General features: G+C 50.7%; 1 protein-coding gene across 3 annotated transcripts in view; it reads left to right on the top strand.

Annotated features, from left to right (window-relative positions):
• Positions 1–17,471, top strand: part of MAPK4 (mitogen-activated protein kinase 4) — a 121,404-nt gene that overhangs the window by 75,386 nt on the left and 28,547 nt on the right. For 2 of the 3 annotated variants that reach the window (XM_059707320.1, XM_059707321.1), the window contains exon 2: positions 4,433–5,874. In XM_059707320.1, coding sequence (XP_059563303.1) covers positions 5,329–5,874 — 546 coding nt within the window. In that variant the 5' untranslated portion in view covers positions 4,433–5,328. Of the gene's footprint in view, positions 1–4,432; positions 5,879–17,471 lie in introns of those variants that run through there. The other variant, XM_059707322.1, reaches the window with a different exon arrangement.

The raw sequence follows: 17,471 nt of genomic DNA on the forward strand, positions 1-17,471 counted from the left end.
AAGCTCAGGGTACCTCCTTGGAGGGAGGGCAGTCCTGGAATAGTGCCACCATGAAGGACAAAAGGAGGACTGAGTCCAAGAGGGAGGAGGCGGTGCAACAAGAGCTGGAAAGGAGCCTGGGTTACAACACACTTCGGTGCCCACTCAGGGACAAGCTAGAGGGAGTTCCTACACTAACTAGAGCAGGGGTTGGCAAACTACAGCCCCCAGGCCAATCCAGCTCTCTATCTTCCTAAATAAAGTTTTATTAAAATGCAGTCATGCCCTTCATTTGGGTATTGTCTGTGGTTGCTTCTGTGCTGCAAAGGCAGGGTTGAGTGGTTGAAGAAGAGACTGTATGTCTGACAGAGGCTAAGATATTTACCCTCTGGTCCTTCATAGAAGAATTTGCTGGTCTCTGGCCTAGAGGACTTCATTCACATAGACACAGTGACTGGGATCACAAGCCTTAGAGTCACACAGACCTGGCTGTGATGGGAACAGGGCCACATAGAATCGTTCACCTGTAAATGAACATGATCCCTGTCTGAGAAGGATTTCCTGCACGTTTTGGGGGCTCAGGAGAGGGAAGAAAGCAGCGTCTGTGAAATGTCAGCACCTCACTGGGGGCCGTAGTTCCTGCTGAAAGTCAACAGCATGAGGCTTGGGAGGCTCTGAGCAGGCGAGGAGGTGAGTCTAAATTTAGACTTTCTGAAACTGCTTTGTAAACCAGAGCCTCAGGAATCCCAGAAAGGACAGTTGGCACACACCACCTCGTCTCTGGTTTGCCTCCACATGTTAGAAGGTTGGATGCATGAGAGGATAATTAATTGGCCTCAAATAAGATGTTTCTGGAGAGCCAGTGAGAAATCAGCGGAGAGGTGAAGCTCCACTGTTTCGAGGGCTGGGGTAGATATTTCTACTCCTGTGTTTGTTCCCCGTGAAATCCAGGGAGCCTGGACTGCCTTCTCCTTGCTGGGTGTTATTTGAGCACAGCTGAACCGATGACCTTTCTTTCTCTCAAGGTGAATGCCAAGTCCCTGGTTGAAAGTCACACTGTGATTCAGAGCAGCTCTGAGCCATCAGCTCCAAGTGGAGACTGATGCTGCTTCTCCCCGAAGCTCATCATGCCAAGGGCTGCCACACTCAATCCTCTGCCCAGGCGGGCACACCCAGATGCCAGGTCTACCCCTCGCCAGGATGGATGGGCCCACACCTCTTGGTATATCACACAAGCAATGAACACTAACCCAAGACTTCTAGGTAATAGGTGTTCTGTAATCAGTCCATATGTGGAAAAATCAAAGGGTTGACAGTAGAAATTATAGAAGAACCAGTGGCCCAGTGCACGGATTCATGCACATTGAAAGAAAATTAATTAGAAGAAATATTTTAATATCACTATTCGCATATTCTATCCACGACACCACTTCTTTCAGAATGTCAAAAAAAAAAACACACACACAAATTCACGATCGACAATGACAGATTGAAACACACGCGTGCAATTGGCGCCAGAGAGAGCTTTATATGTATCACACATGGGAAAGTCAACATTTATTTTTAAATTGCCAGTGTGTGTCATATGTACTGGCCAGTCGATCAGTCGGACGGTGGGACAGACGGATGGTCGGTCACTTAGCCTTTTGTATATATAGGTGATAGAAAGAAGCTTAGAAAATGAAGAGTTTTGAGAAGAAATGAATAGTAGCAAACTCAAATGGGAACAGAGAAATGGTCAGATGAAGACTGCCTGGTCAGTGTTGACATTCTAAGAGAGGCAGCATCGAAGCCGAAGATGATGCTAAGGAAAGTTCAAGTTCAGAAATGCTGGTTTGTCTGAGTGGCTGGGGCTAATTGTGAGAAGGGTCCTGCAAGCACAGGAAGGGGAGCCTGGGGAGTGTGGGCATCACAGTAGCGGAGACATAACCGATGTTCCTCGGGCACTTACAATCCAGTTATTTTCCAAGTGCTACTTTGAACCCTGGACTTAAGCTTAAAGTCTAGTGGGAGGTGGACATGTATCAAAAGCTAAATAACAGCCCAAGTGAGGATATGGCAAGTGTCAAGTACAGTATACACAGGAACGCCACAGGGGTTTGGAAAGGGGAGAAGTGTCACTGAGGACTAGATGGATGCTTTGCAGAGGAAGTGAGACTTCGCCTGGATTCTGAGTGATGGGCAGGGTTTCAACACGTGGGGAGGAAGCAGGAGAACATTTCAGGAACCAGGAAGGTGCAAGCAGAGAGGCCAGGGAGGAGCTGAAAGAGTAAATTTAGAGGCCCACGAGGAAGGTGGAGAGGGTGTGCAAGGTAACCTGGTACCTGCCCGCTGAAGTTGACAGTGTGCTGGGAATCCACTGAGACACACACACACACACACACACACACACACACGAGACAGTCCCTCTGCCCGTGAGAGGAAAAGGAAAGAGTTTTGAAACATAAATAAAGCACCTCTTAATTATTCACAGAGTATCTGCATTGCAGCTGATCTCACACAGCTGATCCAAATCCTGCTTTGGGCTTGCTGGTGATGTCATCTCTCTGCCTAGGTGCCCATTCCCGTCTCTGTTTACAGCCCTGTGAGGGCTGGAACGGGAAGAAGGCTTAAGTCTCTCCTCAGAAAGCAAGATATGTAAATATAAATGCTTCTGGTTGCTGTGCCCTTGGGAACCACACCAGGCATACGGGGAGAAAGTGAAAGAAGCTCCAATGTAGGTTCTGTCACCTGCCTTGGGCAGCAGGGTCAGAGGAGGCATGGAGTGGGGCACTGGGGCGCCTCTCTTGTTCCCCTGAATCAGACATCCAGGTGGACTTGACTAGCACAGATGTTAGGCCGTAGCTCAGTGGGTGGTCCCAGCGCTGACTCCAATTGGCTGGGAATCTTCAGGGTGAATGGCATTCATTTATCATGTCATCCCATGTTTATTGACCCTCTCCCTGTAGACGCACTAAGCTGGTATTCTCGGAGCCTTGGTGCCCTCATGGGCAGATGAGGACTTGCCTCTCGGTGGAGGGGCTGGCCTTGGGGTGGGTTCAGGTTCCTCACTGATGGAGATGCTCTGCAGGATGGTTAGCGAATCGGGCCCTGCTCTAGAAAGGCCAGTAGTGGCTCCTCCTCAAATGAGCCCAGGAGGGCAGGACCACCTCCGCTAAGGACCCGGGACCTGTCTGCTACATTGCCTCCCAGTCTGAAATTCTGCAAGTCGATGGTTATTTTGCTGCGGGGCCCAATAAAAACATGCAGAGCAGGTTTGCTGGGGGTTTGCTGAGATACCAGAATAGTTGCAGCTACTTCCTATTTAAGTGTAAGGGGATTTGCAACAATAGGCAGCATCTATTGAGCAAGGACTGTGTCCCAGACCCATGGCAAATTTCTTTCGTTAGGAGTTTTTAGAGGGGATCTGATTATTTACTACTTCGTATCATTTGTGTCCCCTAATTTGCCTGCTTAGTTTCAGAGCACTGGCCATTGTTTTTGCTTCATTTATCATTTGCAGAGTTGTGCGGGGTTCAGACCTGAGAGTATCCCCACGGGCACCCTGCCGTGGGATGGGAACGCAGAAGCAGCCCTGGCTAGATTCACGCCTCTGTTCTGGACACGGTGCTTGTTCTTTGTGAGTCTGTGGCCTTAATAAACTTGTAAAACCTGTGACTTCCTCAGACAGAATTTATATCGCTAGTTTTGCAGTTTTTTTCTCCCCCCTTGGGTCCAATGCCTGTAATTGGAGTCAGCAGTCACGGGGAGCAGTCAGGATTGGATTTGACCCATTGCTTTGAAGAGCTAGGTCCCCATCCTCCAAGAGAATACAGTCCACCATGCCAGCCCTGGCGTCACGCTGAGATGCTCAGCTGGGCAGAGAGTCCCTTTACTGGGGCAGCAATACAATTTCCTTGCAATTTGGTATGTGTGCTTGTGTCATCTACATAGAAAGCAAGCGACGCCATTTAATTAATTACATTGCTCATTTGCATATTAAGTTATTAAAATATTCAAAGACATTTTCAGAAGAGGGAAGAAAAGGGATCCAAGTGGAAGAACAAGATGATTGATCCTTTATTTCTTTGCCTGCTACTGGCTACTGTCCACTCTCACCCTCCCGGGCTAGTGCTGATGTGTGTGTTCCGAGGGCTTAAAGAATGAATTTCTCAAAGGTCAGAGCTGATCATTCCCTCCTACAATCTGTGAGTGTTAACCTTCGGGGAGCAGGCATTTACATAAAAGGCACACCGCTTGATGATCTTATCAAATCGGTCCATCTTCTCTCTTCCAGGGGAGCTGCACACGGCAGGAGGGGGCTGGGCGCCCGCGCCCGGAATCCCCTGGGCAAGCAGTGTTTCAGTGGCTGGCTGGACAGATCAAATAACACCAGGGCTGGTTAACAAAACGCGCTGGTGGGAAGGTGTTGGGAGCCGAGTGTGGAAATTTACCAACGTTATTTCTTTGACAGGGAAGGAGACTCGGTCTGAAAGATGCCGGGTTCCCGCAGCCTCTCGGAGTCCAGCAGAGCACAGTCTCGTTCGAAGAGGCATGGATGAGGGGGTGACAGAGGATGCTGCCCCCTGAAGCCTCCAGAGGTGCCTGGCCTGGCAGCTGAGCTCCCCTCGGACCTGGGACTTCGGGTGTAACTTGGTGTGCAGCTCATGGGAGGGGCAGGGCTTCTCCGGCTTTCTTCCCCGATGCCCACCAGCTAGCTGGTTTGGGCTGCAGGATCTAAGGTGAGCCGGCAGAAAGGGGAGCTGGCCGAGGTAGAAAGAAGCCCCGAGAAGCCTCCAGAATTCATCGTTGGGATCCCTTCAGTCTGCCCGGGACGCAGAGAGCAGCTGCGAAGCTGCCAGAGGCTGTGATACAACCGAGCTTCGGACCATCGTCAGTGAAGGAACGCAGAGCAGCAAAAGCATTTCAGCCCGAAGGAACTTCTTTCAACAAAGGACTGAAAGGGGAGAGTTTCTGCATCTTTACTTGGCGGTCCCTTAGGAGAGAAACCTTGCCGTTCACATAGATAACGAGATCGGCTTCTCTGTCCAAGATGCTCCCTGTGAAAGAAGCATGAGCCATTCTCAGCGTGGGGAAGGGCCCGGGACACGCAGGAGTGGGTGGACAGCCCTCCCAGGGCTTGTTAAGAAAACAGCCTGAGCCTCCAACTTCCGCAGCTCAGCAAGCATGGACATGTGCCACTCTCGTCTCCAGGGAGCGGGTGGCAGTGACATCACCACGAGAAAAAGCATCCCTCAGCCTCGGGACTTGACAGAATGAGGTGCGCTGGGGAGGCCACCAGCCGGGACCCGGCCTTTCCCGACCGCCCCTCCGTCCCACGGGCGTCCCCTGACCACCACTGAGCCAACGATGGCCGAGAAGGGGGACTGCTTCGCCAGTGCCTACGGCTATGACCTCGGTGGGCGCTTTGTTGACTTCCGACCCCTGGGCTTCGGCGTCAATGGGCTGGTGCTGTCAGCCACGGACAGCAGGACCTGCCGGAAGGTGGCCGTGAAGAGGGTCACCCTGAGCGACGCCCGCAGCATGAAGCACGCCCTCCGGGAGGTCAAGATCACCCGGCGCCTGGACCACGACAACATCGTGAAGGTGTACGAGGTGCTGGGGCCCCAGGGCGCCGACCTGCAGGGCGAGCTGTCCCAGTTCAGCGTGGCCTACATCGTGCAGGAGTACATGGAGACCGACCTGGCCCGCCTGCTGGAGCAGGGCACGCTGGCGGAGGAGCACGCCAAGCTGTTCATGTACCAGCTGCTCCGCGGGCTCAAGTACATCCACTCGGCCAACGTGCTGCACAGGGACCTGAAGCCCGCCAACATCTTCATCAGCACCGAGGACCTCGTGCTCAAGATCGGGGACTTCGGCTTGGCGAGGATCGTCGATCAGCATTATTCCCACAAGGTACGTCCGGCCGGAGTGGCGGACAGGGGTGGCCCATGGGCTCCTCAGGAAGCGGGCAGTGTTCCAGTGGGTATCCCTAGCTCCCTGGAAATCAGCGGCCTGGGGTCTGTGTCTGGGGGAGGCTGGGGGTGCTAGAAAGATCCCTGGCCTGAAAAGCTGTTGAGGGGGTGGTTTGGGTTCTTGATTTTGGCCCTGCCATGTGGCCATGACCAATAACTCCAGGCTGTGCAAGAGGGGGTTGGACTGGATTATCGCTAAGATTTCTTCCAGTTGCAAACTCTGTGACTTTAAAATTGTGCAGCTGGTGAATTTGCCTCTAGCATCCCCTAATGAGGCTTCCACCACATCAGCCTTAGGTGCTGGTTCATCTTTCCTCCTCCTCCTCCTCCTCCTCCTCCTCCTCCTCCTCCTCCTCCTCCTCCTCCTCCTCCTCCTTCCCCCAACAAAGCTGACCCACTCTGTGTCCCATTCTCTCTGTCAGTGGACAAGTTCATCTGATCAACTCATCCTCAGTGTCCATTATCCAACAAATGGCTCAGCTCTCCCAGGTCCCACAATGCCCTGGTCCCTGAGTGTGATGAAGCATGGATGTCTGGGTGGCACTGTTGAGACCCCATGTGGGACATGTCAGAGCTGACATTCCTCTAGACCTCTTCTTACCTAATGCACTGCTCCCTTTAGGAGCTGGAAGTTCTCTGACATTCTATTCCCCTCACCCCTGGTTCCTGCCATTTAGGGGAGCCTCTGAGCAGCTCGGCCTGAGCACACGTCACCAGGTTCCCCGCACCAGAGCTGGGGGGTGAGTGTCATTTCCAGCCTCCAGCCCACACCTTCGTGCCACACATTTTTATTAGAATGAAAACATCCTCTAGGAAGTAGGTGCACCATAAACCATTATCAGCCAAAGGGCTAGGGGGAGTCATGGAAGGGAAGGGTAGCTCTGACCTTGAACATGCTTCGCACCCAATTTGCCTGCAGCCAGAAGGTCACAGATGCATAGAAAGGCACTGGCCTGCCTGGTGCAGCTGCGGCGGGAGGGTGTCTGGGGGAGAGGGAGGCAGCGCTCCCTGTCCCACCCTCACAGGCTGGAACTTGGGCTCCAGCCCAGATTTCAGAGCCCAAATCCGCTCAGCTGGCTCTAGCTCCTTGGTGCCGCCTTAGCCCTGAGATTGCCCTGTGCTCCTCTCCTACAGCCTGGCCATCTGTCAGAACTGACAGCCGACTCTGTAGGCAGGAGTGTCCGTGGTAAACAAACAAACAAACAAACAAACAAACAAACAAACAAAAACATCTTCCTGTCACCCTAATGCCCGGTGCTGTTTCTACCCTCTCTGTCCTCTAAGGAGCAATGTCTCCAAGCAATTGAACCAAAGAGTTTAACCCAAATTAGTTTTTATTTGGTAATAAGAGAGTCCATGACACTCTTATTTCTGTTACACAAAATCACCTTCTGATTGGAATAATCCAGTACACTGGGAATAATAATAGGACCTCCCTTGATTACAGAGCCTGAGTAAGTGAAGTGTTTCCGCTCAGAACAGTCCCTCAGGGACAGTCAGGGGAGGTGATCTGGGGCAAAGATTGGCTGTAGTAACAGTTCCTTGGAGGGGCACGGTACGAGGAAGGAGCGCTATGTGGGGAGGCAGACACCTGGGCTCGTTTCTGATGGTGTTAAGTTGGGATGTGGATGCTCCCCGCCTGGGAGCCTCAGTTTCCCCTTCTTGACAGGGTTGATAACACATGCCCTGTCTGTCCCACTGGCTTGTGGTTATGAATAAAAGAGGAGGATAAACGTAAAGCCCCTTGGAGAGGAGTGAGGACCCCATCCGTTCATTTCTTGAGTGTTTTCTGAGTGCACACCGGGCCCAGGCCCCGCGCTGGGAGCTGGGAGGGTCGCTGCCCTCTGACCGTGAGCTGTTACCGCATTACACAGGGCAGGGAGCCGCATCTCTGAGTGGGACTTTCATTTTCCTGATGCAGGGGAGTGTACGTGTTCTGCCTTACTCTTGGTGGGCTCTCTTTAATCAAGTCAGCTATTGGAGTTTTAAAAAAATCACTGGAGCCACTTGCAAGCGTAGTAGGTGTTCACGTCAGTCCTGTGTTTGGCAGGGGCCACCTACCCTCACCCACCTCCTCCCTCATTACCTTCTGCTTTTAGCTTCCGCCCTTCTCTTCCCTGAGTGATGACGGAGGCTTGACATTTGATGCTTTTATTTACATGAAGTGCATTTAGTGAGTCCATCCTCATCTAATCCTCAGACTGCTGGGAGGCACTTAGGAAAAAGGGTCCATTTTAAAACAGAGACCTGGCTTTCTCAAGCTTCCTTGGCCAACAGTGGTCGAAGGGGCTCTGGAACTTGGGCCTTCTTGTGTCTTGATGGGTGGTCTTTCTGTGAGCTGTGTCCTTCGTGAAGGCTTCTGGATCCCTGGTGGGAATTGATCTTTCTTTCCTTTGAATTTCCATATCGCTTTCTCCCCATCCCAGAGCCCGGATCTTCTAGCACCGACGACCATGCTCTGCTCTGTCTTACGGGTATTTATTTGTGTCTGTGCCTTTTGTGCTCTTCTAGGCTGAGAGCCCCTTGGTTCCTTGTGGGCCGTCTCATGTTCATCTTGGTTTCCTCCAGGGAGTCTAATCACTGTGCCTGAGATATGGCCAGCTGACTTGGTTGGCTGCCTTGAACAGATGGAAGACTAGTCACTTACCAGCACATTACTGATGGGAAGCTAGTTGAGTTCATTGATTCCATGTGGTTAGAAGATTTGACTCTCAGAAAGAAAGCTCATACAAGGGAAGAGCATTAAAATATATGCCTTCAAATCTTAAATGGGTGAAAAATTAGCATGCAATTTAAGCATGTATAATGGAAGCTAATATATACACACTAGAGGCCCAGTGCACAAAAATTTGTGCACTCGGGGGAGTCCCTCAGCCCGGCCTGTGCCCTCTTGCAGTCTGGGTCTCCTCTGGGGATGACCACCTGCTGGCTGAGGCCTGCTCCCCGGGGGATTGGGCCTAAGCTGGCAGTCAGACATCCCTCTGGCAGCCTGGGAGCCCTCAGGGGATGTCCACTTGCCAGTGGGGAGCAAGCCTAAGCTGTAGTCAGACATCCTTAGCGCTGCTGAGGAGGTGGGAGAGGATCCCACCACCACCGCTGTACAGGCAGCCATCAGCCTGGCTTGTGGCTGAGCAGAGCTCCCCCTGTGGGAGCGCACTGACCACGGGGGGCAGCTCCTGCATTGAGCGTCTGCCCCCTGGTGGTCAGTGTGTGTCATAGTGACCAGTCATTCCCAGTCATTCTGCTGTTAAGGTCAATTTGCATATTACCCTTTTATTATATAGGGGATATATATATATGTATATATATTCTAATAATAGACAAACAGGGTAATTGACCAAACCTTCGCTATGCCTCCCATTGGCTAATCAGCGAGATATGCAAATTAACTGCCAACAAAGATGGCGGTTAATTTGCATATGTAGATGCGAAGTGGAGCAGCGAAAGCATTGAAGGTGGCTCCGGCTGGAGCGAAGGCCTGGGTGCCAGGTGCCAGAGGAAAACTGGTACTGGCAGCCAGGGGAAGGGAAGGCCTATTGCACGAATCTTTTCGTGCAATAGGCCTCTAATATAAATAAATAAATATATATATATATATAACAATCATATATATTATCAGAGGGGGAAAAAGAAAGAGAGCACATAATTCTCCCAGCCAATGGATTGGTTGGGGTGAGATGTGTGCATCGACTTCCCCTGGTATGCATGGAGGAGGATGTTTACATGTGAACTGCTCTAAATGTAACCCCTCCTAAAGTTTTATGGGTCCTGCACTCACCTTGAAGAGATTATGCTCACCTGGGTTGCAGCTAGTGCCTTGGTGTGAGTTACAAAAAAAGGTGCCCCCTTTTGCAGGCTGATTTAGCTCAGTGCCTGTGATAGGCTTTGTGATCCAATGGGGGCTGGACTTGGTCCCTTGGCCAACCACGACCCACCTAGCACTAAGCAGCAGCTGGAATCTCACTGTCTTCATCATGACTTTCTCGCGGGTGGACAGTAAGTCTCATGAACCTGCACATCCCCTCCTCTAGCATGGAGTCTGGCACGGGTAGGTGCCCACTGTGTCTGTCTGGTGAAGGAGGTGCCAGAGGAAACTGTCTTCTCTTTAATGAGCAGCTGGGAGCACTGGGGCTCCAGTCACAGTCAGAGCGCATCCTGAGCACATGTCCCCTACCACACCACCCCTGGCAGTCTTGGTCCTTGTGGTGTCCAGAGGGAACTAGAGGCCCCAGCAACCCACACTTTCAGGGATATGGCAGTGGTGGCAGTGGGGTGCTCTAATGGCTGTCTCTCCACAGAGGCAGCTTGGGGAGCATGTCTCTCTGTGTCATCGTTACTCACCTCACTAATTGCATGACCACGGGCAAAGCCTTTTCCTTGTGCAGCTTACGAGGAGATCTGTAAGAAGGCCTCACAATCATCTTATTCATTCCCTTCGTTTCACAGATGACAAAACCGAGGCCTGGAAAGGGAAAGAGACCTGCTCGAGGTCACACCACGAGTGGCTGAGCCAGAAGCACAGCGCCCGTGCTTCAGCTCCATGCCCACGGATTTTTCTGAGCCTCTCTTCTCAGTTGTCTTCTCTGCCAAATGGGGGCATCGCTCCCATTCTGATTACTTCATAGGATTCTTGTTAGAGTCCAGTTCAAAGTGTGGAAGTCAAAGTGCTTTCAGACGTAGGCAAGATCCCTAACAGAACTATCTGCCCATTAAGTGCCATGTGACAGGATGGGGAACAGGCATACACCCACATGTCAGTCTCCCCCCACACACTGAAATATGGAACCAACTCCCCACATGATGACCAGAGTCCTGAGGCTTCCCAGTCTGTGGTCCTGATAGGAACCCGTGTTGCCCACCTCCTTGGCAGGTGTCCTGATTAGCTCCTTACCTAAAGCACTAGGGCAGTGGTCGGCAAACTCGTTAGTCAACAGAGCCCAGTATCAACAGGACAACGATTGAAATTTCTTTTGAGAGCCAAATTTTTTAAACTTAAACTATATAGGTAGGCACATTGTTATTCACTTAATTAGGGTACTCCTAAGGCTTAGGAAGAGCCACACTCAAGGGGCCAAAGAGCCGCATGTGGCTCTCGAGCCGCAGTTTGCCGACCACGGCACTAGGGTGGGTCATGAACTAGTGTTTATGTGGAGAAGAGGCAGGTGAAGGATCAGAGCATGTTTTCCTTTGAATTTATTCTATTAGGAAGCAGATGATCTCAAAAGAGAAAAAAAAATGTTGTTTAAGACTTCGCTGAGCCCTGTGTAAATTCTAAGACATGTCAGGAGGCCCCAGGAAACTGCAGAGGGCTGGGGAGTAGCGCGTGACAGCCTGACTCGCTGTGTGAACACTCCCCTTGGCCAGGGGAGGGAGCCACCTGTCATCCTCACTGGGGTGGCCAGGAGACTGCCAGCCTTTCCCGGGGCAGAAGACAGAAAATACCCAGGAAAAAGCAAGATAGGAGGCCCATCAGAAGTTGGGCGACCAAAGGCTCTTGTGTTTTGGTGGACCATTTGAGAACGTCTGGCCTGCCTTTGGGTCCAGGGCCCTCTACTCCAGGGCCCTCTGAATTCTTACATCCTTCCCGATCAGAACGCTTTCCCACTTTGCCTCTGTATCTCATGGAGACTCCTTAGAAAGCAGCCAGTGCGGGGGTTCTCCCAGCGGGTGCTGGGCCAGCGGCATCAGCTTCACCTGGGAACCCGTTCGAGATGCAAGTTCTTAGGTCTCATCTCAGGGGCCAAAGAGCCGCATGTGGCTCGCGAGCCACAGTTTGCCAACTACTGACCTAAACCAAAGGGAATGTTGGCTCTGTTAGGGTTTGATCTTAACAATAGTTAGGTGATATAAACAATGATTTTAGAAAACATATACTATTAATTCTGGTGTAAACGACTTTGTTAGATATTCTGTAAAAACAGAGGCACTGGTTTTCACAGTTCAGTGAGACTGAGTGTTTGATTGACGGCTCAGCAAGATGATACTATAGTTTGTTAAGGCCTGTGGTTCAATTCAAGGTCCCAAAGGAGGCAAAGAGGTACGTGATGTTGAACACATACAGCCAGATTCCGCAGGCTTGGAGTGGAGTTTTGGTCGGCAGCATTTATGCTGTTTTCATGATGTTGCTCAACCTCACCTCCTGGTCAATCCGTCTTCCTTGGATGCCTTGGGATCTGTCTAGGCTAGGTGTGGGCAACACCTGGCACGCATGCCAAACATGGCATGCCAATAACTTTTGCTGGCACGCGAAACCCTCTCTTATAATCTTCCATTTACAATTTTTTTCTTAATATCGACTTTTTTATTTTTCAGATAAATTCAGTGTAGGTGCATCTTAGATAAATAATTTTACATAACAAGTTATCTTAAAGACCATAGACATGGATTGACAAGAGAGGGGGAGAGCAATTTCTATGCCTCTGCCTTAACTCTCCCTGCCTTCCTAGATCCGACCAGTGCTTTGGTTTCATCCACATATGCTTGTGAATCTTTGTTCTCAGTGATGAATTTTGTTAAGTCTCGTAATAGCTGTAGCCTGACGGATGAAAGTAGTAGCTTGTGCATATCTCTGAAGGTCACGAAATATAAACCTGATGTAAAATCTCTGTCATCAGTGATGTAGCAGCAAAAGTTCCACTGATAATATCAAACGGAGTCATAGTTTTCTGTCGGACTATCAGTGTACATGTATACATTAAAAATAAATGTATTTTTCATCATCCTATACCAGGGGTGGGCAAACTTTTTGACTCGAGGGCCACAATGAGTTCTTAAACTGGACCGGAGGGCCGGAACAAAAGCATGGACGGAGTATTTGTGTGAACTAATATAAATTCAAAGTAAATATCATTACATAAAAGGGTACGGTCTTTTTTTCCAATAGTTTTATTCATTTCAAACGGGCCGGATCCGGCCCCCGGGCCGTAGTTTGCCCATGGCTGTCCTATACTGTGTTTTTGTCGCTTGAATGAATTTTATTATTTCTTCAAAATTCTTCACATATGTACACCTTCAGAGATATCAAGTAGGCGTAACATGTTCTCAAAAAATTAGGGTTGGCACGCAGGAGAATTTTGAGTCAGAGATTTTGCTGGTTTTGGCACGCACTCACAAAAAGGTTGCCCACCTCTGGTCTAGGCCATGATAACTTCCCCTGTCCACCTGGGAAGACACACAGAAACCTTCCCTAAAGCACAGATTCCTTTGAAACTGAACCTGGGGGAGGACTGTTTTTTTCTTTGGCTGAAATAGCATCTTTGCTAGTGATCAAGGGGTGTCCATTTGATGTTCTGTGTGCTTATAGTTTGGAAGGTCTCCACGTTGCAAGTGGGAAAACCTCAAGGTGTAAGGAGTGGGCAAGAGCTTCCTAGGATCCCAGAATAGGGCTGGAATCCACTGAGAGGCCCAGCCATACCCAGAGCCTGTGAGCAAACAGACCTGAGGAAGGACGACTTGCTGAGGGCTCAGCTAGAAGTTCTGAGGCCACTAAGCATGTTATTCCAAATCAGTGGAGCTGAAAAGATTTCTTTAAAAGGCTATGAACTATCCCTTTTTAAAAGAGAGAATTTGACCTAGGGAATTGGAACAGAAGCTGGTAAGGGAACTCCCTTTTAGATAATATCTCCAGTCTTGGTGGGAAGAGAGTTCCAACCTCCAGTCTTTGCTCCACAGTCTCTCCACTTGGGCATCCCCAGGTTGTAAATGCCCCAGGAGCATGATGCTGTCTTATTCGATATCTAGACAGATATTCCTGTGTTTATACTGATGAAGGATGACTAGAAAATGGAATCAAATCCTTTACAACTTTCTCCTGAACTATGGCTTCTTTATTCAGCCTTTGCTGCGGTTGCCTGTTGGGAAGACAGTAGCATAGGAATGGAAGGCTCAGGGGGCAGTATCAGATTGCTCTGACTGTCCTGACTTGGCTGGCTACCTTCCACATCAGGACCACACTTCTCTGAGCTGGGAGAGCCCAGCTCTTAGCTCCAGCTTTATTTGCTGCCACCCTACACCTTGTGCTGTAAAGTCCCTGACTTGTCACCGTTCCCTAGAAAACATCATACTTGGTGACAGCTCCGGTCCCACACACTGTTCTCGCTGCTCCCACATAAAGTCCTCCTTATCCCTGCAGATCCTGCTCAAAAGCTCCACCTCTGCACAGCTTCACCCAGCTCCCCAGGGGAGAATTAATTACATCTTCCTCTGGTTGCCCAGAGCCATTATCTTGACTCTGTTGTGATTATCTGTTCACATGCCTCTTCTCCAATAGACAGTGGAGCCCTTAGGAAAGAGTGTAGGTCTCATTCATCTCTGTATTCCTAGCTCCTAGCACAGCATCTGGCCCATAATGCATGCTCATTAAATGCTTATTGACTGAAAAGCCAAGCCTCTGCCTTTACACTGAGTAGAGTGTGATCCTTAAGAGCTTCTCAGGGTAAAGCTCTCAAATATTTGAAGCCATCTATCATGCCCCTTCCAATCTCTGAAGCCCAGGACCTCTCCATCTTCACACAATAATGTCCAGGCACCATTCTAAGTGCTCGAGAGTTACTCACCTACTGAGTCCTCATATCAACCTCATGTAATGAGTGCTGTGTTGTCCCATTTTACAGATGATGACACTGAGGCACAGAGAGTAACTTGCCTGAGGTCATCCAGCTAGTAAATGGCAGAGCTGGGTTTCAAAGCCCAGCAGTCCCTTTCGGGGCCATGCTTTTAGCCATTATGCTACACTGCCCTGTTGGCTCTTCAGATGACAGTGTTTCCAGAGCTCACACTATCCTGACTGCCTTTTTATTCAGCTCCTCCTGCTTGCCAGACCCTTTCTTAAAAGGTGTCTCTCAGAACAGATGCTCTGTAGTTTAGCCGGCAGGGTTGGTTGGGAGTGTAGCGCCTCTACTCTGTAAGTGACTTGCTGTTCATGCTGCAGGTGGTATTTTGGCAACCGTGTCACACTATGCTATATAATAAAAGGCTAATATGTAAATTGACCAAACAGTGGAACGACTGGTCGCTATGACGTGCACTGACCACCAGGGGGCAGACGCTCAATGCAGGAGCTGCCCCCCTGGTAGTCAGTACGCTCCCACAGGGGGTGTGCCACTCAGCCAGAAGCCCTGAGCTGGGTTCACGGCTGGCGAGTGCAGTGGGGGTGGCGGGAGCCTCTCCCATCTCCACAGTAGCACTAAGGATGTCCAACTGACAGCTTAGGTGGGGAGTGGGCCTAAGCCATCAGTCGGACATCCCCTGATGGCTCCTGGACTGCGAGAGGGCCCAGGCCGGGTTGAGGGGACCACCCCTTGCCCTGAGTGCACGAATCTCATGCGCCAGACCTCTAGTTAGCTCATATTGTTCTTGGAGCCAAATCACTTCTGTTAAGCTCAGTATTCTCTATTTTACATTTACACAATTGAATTTTTTAAAACTCTTCTGCTTTTTATTTATTTTTTAAAATATATTTTTATTAATTTCAGAGAGGAAGAGAGAGAGACAGAAATATCAATAATGAGAATCATTGATTGGCTGCCTCCTGCACACCCCCTATTAGGGCTACCTGGTTGATAATTTTTTTAGCTCAAATATAAGACTTTATGCTTGTCCCTCATAGACTTCATCTTATGGACTTCAGGCAAATATTCCAACCTGGTGAGATCTTTTTGGATCTTTGTTCTGTCACACACCTGACAGGACCCCTTGTTGTCTGAGGCAGCAGGAAAAGAGGAGCCATCCTTGTTCTCCCCACCGCAGCCTCCCGGGCCCCCAGGTGACCTGGGGTGTGGGGACTCTAGGGTGAAGCTTTCATTGCAGTACCTTCTATGCAGAACTGCTGCCACCTGCAGAAACCACGTGTCCACCCAGCGGCGAGCCAGTGAAATCGCTGTCATCTGCAGGACTCATTTTTCCGGGGGCGAAATTTTTCATCCCTTTTTTAATCCCTATGCCTTTTGTTTGGGGATTGGAGTCACCATTCCCTGTGCAGGAGGTTAAGCCCAGAATGACCTGCCTGGCCTGGCAGCACAGGCCTGAGGCATCACCATGGCCGGGGAGGTGATCAGCAGCGCCCAAGCTGAGCTGAGAGGAGCCCTGGGCAGGAGGACTGAGTTCTGCGTCTGGTTCTCTGAAGGCCTTTTGTCTTAGTTCTGTTCTGTGGTCACCAGCTGCCCTCAGCCCTGACCCCGAGCAATTTGCAAATGCTGTGGGGGTCAGAAGCTGGTGAGAGAGTGAGCAGCCTGCAGCTGGGGGATGCACACCATCACATCTACCCTGCCATTTCCCCTTCGACTCTCGGTAATGCACCAGGAGTACTTCCCACGGGAGTTCTTCCCACGCATGCTACCTCTGGATCCTCACACCAACCTCGGAAGGAGGCAGGGCGGGCAGGTTCATTATTGTCCTCACCTTGTAGCTGAGGACTAGGGTCCCCTGGGGTTAAAGAGCTCGGCTAAGGCCCTGCTGTTAATGAGAGGGGCAGAACAGGACTGGAGCCGCCTCCTGGGACCTGGAGCAGCTGATGCAACCGGGCTGGGCTCCAGGCCTGGAGGACTCCCTGGAACCTTTGGTGAGGAGGAGCGGAAAGTGTCATGAGGAACGCTGGAGAACAGAGCATTCTGTGACCTTCCCTGGCCCCCCTGTGTCCTGGGCCCTTCCGTCTTCCTGTGGGCCCCATCTCCCACCCTCCTGCTGCACTCCCACCTTCCCAGGTCCCTCCTGCTGTCCTCTCTGTGGCTCCCATGCTGTTCTCTCCCTCCATTTTCCCCGCTGGAGACTCACTGAGCCCAGGGCCTGCTTCTTAGGGACACGGGTTCCTGCTGAGGGACCAAGAGCTCCCTGCACCATGTACAGCCCGTTGGGAAAAGGCTACCAGTGAGGGAATTCCTTCCCATAGAATAATGGTTCATATTTGCCTCAAAACTCTTTAAAACAAAAACAAAAGCAAGTTTATTGAGATGTAATCAACATACAATACACTTTACCTATTTAAAGTGCACAGCCCGTAACTTCTAGTGCATTCTCGAAACTGTGCATCTCTCACCAGAAACCACTTTAGAAGTCTTCATCACCTCGAGCAAAGTCCGCCCCCTGAGTCAGCAGGTTCCAAAGCCTCCATCCCCTCCAATCGTAGGCAACCACTAATCTACTTAACTAGAGGCCTGGTGCATGAAATTTGTGCACTCTCGGGGGAGAGGGGCAAGGGGAGCCCTCAGCCTGGCCTGTGCCCTCTCGCAGTCCGGGAGCCCTCAGGGGATGTCCAACTGATAGCTTAGGCCCACTCCAGGACATCCTTAGTGCCGCCAAAGAGGCAGGAGAGGCTTCCAACACTGCTGCTGCGCTCACCGGCCGTGAGCCTGGCTTCTGGCTCAGCTGCGCTCCCCCTGTGGGAGTGCACTGACCATTAGGGGGCAGCTCCTGACATTGAATCCCTCCGTCCAACCAGAGGGGCTGCAGTGGTGGGGGCTTCCCTGGGGAGACACAGGAGTCACGCAGTCAGTGCACGTCATAGGACTGGTCTTTCCACTGTTCGGTCGATTTGCATATTAG

This window comes from Myotis daubentonii, chromosome 8 (genome assembly GCF_963259705.1).
Source record: "Myotis daubentonii chromosome 8, mMyoDau2.1, whole genome shotgun sequence".
Taxonomy (NCBI): domain Eukaryota; kingdom Metazoa; phylum Chordata; class Mammalia; order Chiroptera; family Vespertilionidae; genus Myotis; species Myotis daubentonii.